The following is a 5,431-nucleotide window of genomic DNA, read 5'->3' as shown; positions in this document are numbered from 1 at the left end:
CGAATCTAGACTGAAAGGAAAACTTTTTGTCAGCGGAGCTTTCTGTTGGAAAAGTGCACATGCAGAACAACCAGTCCGCTTTGGACAAAGGTCAGAGGGCACGCTGCGTTCAGGGGAAGGTAGTTAAAAAGCAATTTGTTCCTGTCAGTGCGGAAACCTTCAGAGTCGACTTTTCAGGAATGAACGATCGCCGAAGTCGCCTATTTTCCAGGGTTGTTTCCTCTGAGTTTGACTCCCCTTCAGGTCGTAACCAAGATAAAGACGTCACGGTGGATGGTTCATAGAGACGTAGTCTGGCTTGTCAAGCAGAAACCAGTGAGGCTGGAATTTTGAGTATGTACAGAAAGGGGAATAGAGATGCCAGGAAGCAGAGTGAACTAGAGGGAAAAAGTCAGTCATGGAGCCTGAGGGTGATAGCATCAGTTGGTCTGATGGTTCATCCAAGAAGAGGATCTGGACAACATCTGAATCACAGTTTGGATATTTGTGATCCCAGGAGAAACTCTGGTGGCGTTTCAAGCCTGTAACTGATTTTTAAACCACAGTACCGCTTCACGATGATCGTTGTGGGTGTAGACTATCAGATGGTAACTGAAAGCCTCGAGGGCTTCTCTCTTTGCTTCACACATGCACTCATGCAGACACGAATTGAAATTCGGTGCCCGTTTCGCCCGCTGTGATCAAGGCGGCAGAGCAGCGTGGCGGCTGTATTTATAATGGATTCAATCAAAGTTTGAGAAAGTCTCATTTTATTGGAAGTTACGCATTACGTCGACATGGTCATCTGGATGAACCGGCCCTTTAAATGTCCATAGTACCCGATGCAAATGGAAACTCTGGGCCAAAAACACGCCTCCAGTCCAACAGCATAATATTAACATCCAGATAATTCAGTTATTAATTTGATGTCACGCTCTTTAAAATACTGACTGGGTAAAATATGAATGTACTGCCGAGTGTTTCCGTCATCTGGAGGGAAACCGTAGAAGAACTGCCTGAAATGTTGCACAGAGTCGACATTTTTTGTGGTCGGCACTGATGAAGTCTGAGGTGTGTTTGGATGCTCCAGAAAAGTGAGTTCGTCAGACACTTTTCCCCTGGAGATTATAAACACGTCACACAAATAAATCCTGATGACTTTGGTGAACATTTGGCTGTGCTTGAGGCTATAACGCTCATGTTTGAGAAGCCCTTTCTAAGTGACCGTACCAAAGACGTTTGGTATAACCCGACCTCAGCAGTCAGTCGCAGGAGTTTCTAAGGCATGAAGAAACGAATTGATGTGCTCTCTTTGGAGGTGTCCAGTGGAGATATTAACAGCTCTCAGTGGTCGTAAAAGGCATCACACCGTGCAGACTTTCAGCACAGGAGTTGGACACGGACCTTTGGCCTTGGCCATGTTAGTTCCTTGCTTTAGCTTTCACAGTTAAATTTATGGTGGCCCTTGGCTTTTTAATGCTTGGTTTCAATAGCACTAAGTCAGAGGAGCTGGTAATGGAACAGCTGTGTACACAGTGAGAGGAGGAACAATGAACTGCAGGAAATTTACTCCAGACAAGGAGGACCAAGGTCACAAGCATGACATCCAGGCAGCTCGAGACTCCATTGTAGCCTTGGCAGATTTAAGGTTAAAGGTTGGGAATCGGGGGCAAGTAATCGAGCCTTTAGAACTGAAGAAGCTTCTCGGATGAGAGGTGAAACATCTTCAAGCAACTTAAAGAAGTCCAGACGCTTTTCTTTCCAAGCTCCTTAGACTACTCGAGACTTTCCATCTTGTGAAGTCTGGTGGGACAAAGGGCCACATATGAACACACCTCTGGGTATCCTAAGGCCTCTCTTCTACCGTCCCAGTACCAGGAACAGAAAAAGCCCCAAAAGCTCCAGCACGAGACGACAAAACTGGCTCGGAGTTTTTTTGTTTACAGCTTTTTAGCAGAACCAGACTTCCTGCACCTTTTGAGCCTTTTTTACAGATATTGTTGATCTATAAACTGAAGCTTCTGGCTTTGACCCAGTTTTGTCTTTCTGTGTCTGTCTTGTGGTTTTCAGTTGTACCGAGATGCTGCCGAGTGCATGAACCTGCTGTCCCAGCGACTCGGCTCTCACAAATTCTTCTTTGGAGACTCGTAAGTTCATCCACACGTTAACGTGAAAACACGAAGTTGGCTTTTCTCACAGGCAGTGCACTTGTATTACTCTGGGGAAACTTTGAAGATGGTCATTAAGTTAAAAGCTTTTCTAGAGGTGTTTCAGGCACCTCCACCCAGGAGGAGACCCGGGGCCGCTGGAGGGTTCGGGAGAAGGAGGTCAAATATACGTTAGACGATAGATTGATGGCTATCATTTTGAAAAACACTGTGTATCATGTTAACTGTGGTAAAAACTCTTGTAGACACCCTGTGTTCATGCACGTCTGTCCTCCTTATGTACCTTACTGCACTGCATACAGTGATGCACTCAGTAATTGTCACTGGGAGTTGCAGTGGTGACACCAGATTATTGGACTTTGACCCTAATAAGCTTTTCTCCCTGCAGGCCTTCCTCTCTCGATGCCTATGTGTTTGGTCACCTGGCGCCCATCCTGAAGTGCAAACTGCCCAATGGGAAACTACAACAGCATCTGAAGTCTCTCGACAACCTGACCAACTTCTGCACCAACATCCTGCAGCTCTACTTCCCCAAAGACGGCCGAGGTGAGGCACACAACAGTCCGAGAGCAGACTTCTCGAGTCCAGGACGAGGCTGGACGCCGTCCCGCTCACTTCAGGACGTTTTAATCTTCTGACAAATTGTTCGCAGACTTTAAAGTGAAACTCTGAGAGCGAGATGTCTGAAACCATTAATAAGAGAAGTAACAACAGTTCAAGCCCGTCAGCATTTTTTGCCTCTGAGATGTTTTGGAATCGTTTATCCGTCTGAGATTGATGTGACATCGTGTAAACCGTCACTCTAAACAGATTGTCTCATTTTAGTCTGAAACGTGTTTTCTGCTGTTTGACTTCTGCCATCACTAACGAGGAACGAAGATGACATCAGGCACACATGTTGTAACACTTAGGGGGAAAAGACCCGGGACGCTTATCGGAGCGCTGTCACAAAGACGATGTTTGTTTTATTGGAGAGATTTTTGTTGTTGGTGCCTTTTAGAAAGTTTTGGTTGTGAACTTGACACCGTCTGAAACGCTCCCAGCTCGCTTTCATTTCAGCACACAGAGTATTTCCAGTAGTCGGAGTCTTGTGTGGACCGTTTCCTGCTGTGTGAGCGGGGACACCAGTGGAAAAGTTCCCAGTTCAATTCAGATTTAATTATAAAGCACCAGTTCACCACAACAGTCCTGCTTTATGCTCTAAAGTAAAGAGACTACAGCATCAACCCACAAATCTGTGACGCAGCACTTTACTACTACTTTACTTCTTTAGTTACAGTGTTTCACTTGAAAGAACAACTTTTAAAAGCCCACTCACATGTTCTAAGAGCATGGGGTCAAGGGTCAGGGTGCTTGTCATTGATGGTTCAGCTTTAAACCTAAACCATAGCCACAAACCCTGTGAAGGATCCTGGGAGCTTTTGAATTGTAGCTCGTGTTAATGCAACCTGCAGCGGTTCCTGATGGTCTACACAACTTCGTCTCATGCTTCAGTAATGTGACATTGACACGTTGTTGTGGTTGACATTTTGTTTATTGCTCCTGGAAACTCTGACATTAGTGTTCAAACTGGTGCTCGAAGCGCGCCGGGCTCTCTGGAGCTGCTGGATGATCACAGCTCAGGAAAGAAATGAAGCGCTTCGCCTCTTCGATAGGAAGACGAGAAGCAAAGTTTTCCACAGGAATTCTCGTTTCCAACTGCTGCGGTGATTTCCTTATGTGTCCTGTGGGAATCCCTGCATTGATACGGCAGCAGACCCGGTCCGCACACTCGTATTTCCACCCCAACCGAGGCAGAAAAAGTCAGAATGTGCACGATGAGCCAAAATGGCACCAAAGTGCACCAGCAGCTGTGATGTAGTGTTTCACGCTGCGGTTAGCGAAGCCACCGTGAGCGAGCAGAAACCGCCTAGAGTAGAAACACAGTAGAAACACGGCTGACATTCTCCCCGTTGTTGTTTTTTGGTTCAGAGAGCTTCAGTCAGAAGACTTCCCCCCACTCTGAAGGCGGAGACTTCGACCACGTTCCCAACAAGCGGAGGAAGCAGTTCCTGTCTGCTCTGGTGGCTCTGGGCGCCATGCTGAGCTACGCCCTCCTGACAGGCATGGTGTCAATCCAGCACGCCCATCACGAGGCGCTGGAGGAGCCGCCGGACCTGCAGGACATCGGCTCCCATCACGACCACGAGGACGAAGGAGACGGCTGAGGACGACGGGCCGAGGCCGCCGTGGGACTCCGCGGACAGCAGTGAAAATGTTCAGGATAAGATCCAGGTGCAGTTAGACAAAGTTTGGGTCCATCTGACCAAACAGGAAGCGTCAGTGTGAAGTTTATCAAATGAAAAAATAATTTATCGACACAAACGAGCCTCTGTGGACAGGAAGTGGAGTTTGGTGCTGGTGTATGTACAGAAATGAATTAAAGGAAAAGTGGAGTCACATGGTTTTGTTTAGTTTTCATGTGTTCTGTTTTATTTTCAACATAATATGAAGCAAAAGGAGAAGAAATGTTGACAGCGTTCACTACTGATGCATCTTTGTTCTGAACATGTTTCAGCGTAAGTTTCATGTGACGACGACACAAGAGAATAAAGCTTTAAATGCAGACGGATGGCTCCGTACTCATGGAGGATTCAAACAAAGCTTATTTGGGTTCATTTGTTGTTTTGTGGCTTAAATGATTTTTTTTCTCCATATAATCAAAGTCACCAGCAGCTGCCTTCACTTCATCTGTGGAAGTTATCAGCGAATGACAGAGGGGAGGTGCACAGAAGCAGAAGAGCGCCTAAACCAGCACATATAACAACGACTCGTTACCAGTTGTTATTCATGCTGGAATTCTACCGGCTTTCAACCTGGAGTTTCATTGATTTTGGTCCAAATTACCACATTTCCAGCGTGGTTCCAGTCACCAACTACTACTTTTTCTTCTGGTTGCTCGCTGTAGGGGGCGCCACAGCAGATCATCTGCCTCCATCTCCTCCTATCCCAGCATCCTCCTCTGTCATGCTTCTGCATGTCCTCCTTCATCCATGCTCTTCTCTTCCTGCCTGAAAGCTCCATCCCCGCCTCCCTCCTCTGCACGCGCTCATTTCTAATCCCGTCCATCCCGCTCAAGAACATCTTCAGTTCGGCCTCCGGCGTCTCCAAACGATACATCACAGCAGGTCTTGCCTCCATCTTTAAACTATCCTGTCACAATAAACGGCTCCCGTCTCCACCCACTCCTCTTCACCTCTCTTGTGTGCTGTCTGTTGCTTTGGAGCCCAGGTATTTAAACTCCT

The 5,431-nt window shown here is 46.9% G+C and overlaps 1 protein-coding gene across 1 annotated transcript in view; it reads left to right on the top strand.

Moving 5' to 3' along the window:
* The window catches only part of mtx1a (metaxin 1a), a 13,171-nt gene extending 8,583 nt beyond the window's left edge, over positions 1-4,588 (top strand). Inside the window, exons 6-8 of the mRNA XM_085292796.1 lie at positions 2,050-2,126; positions 2,536-2,693; positions 4,119-4,588. Of these exons, the coding sequence (XP_085148922.1) occupies positions 2,050-2,126; positions 2,536-2,693; positions 4,119-4,354 (471 nt within the window). The 3' untranslated portion in view covers positions 4,355-4,588. The remainder of the gene's footprint in view (positions 1-2,049; positions 2,127-2,535; positions 2,694-4,118) is intronic.
* The last annotated feature ends 843 nt before the right edge of the window (positions 4,589-5,431 follow it).

Source organism: Mchenga conophoros, linkage group LG11, assembly GCF_057382185.1.
Source record: "Mchenga conophoros isolate Kocher_MC1m ecotype Shallow Benthic linkage group LG11, M_conophoros_male_GT1.1, whole genome shotgun sequence".
Taxonomy (NCBI): domain Eukaryota; kingdom Metazoa; phylum Chordata; class Actinopteri; order Cichliformes; family Cichlidae; genus Mchenga; species Mchenga conophoros.
Note: the sequence above shows the minus strand (reverse complement) of the source record. Positions and strands in the feature narration are given on the sequence as shown.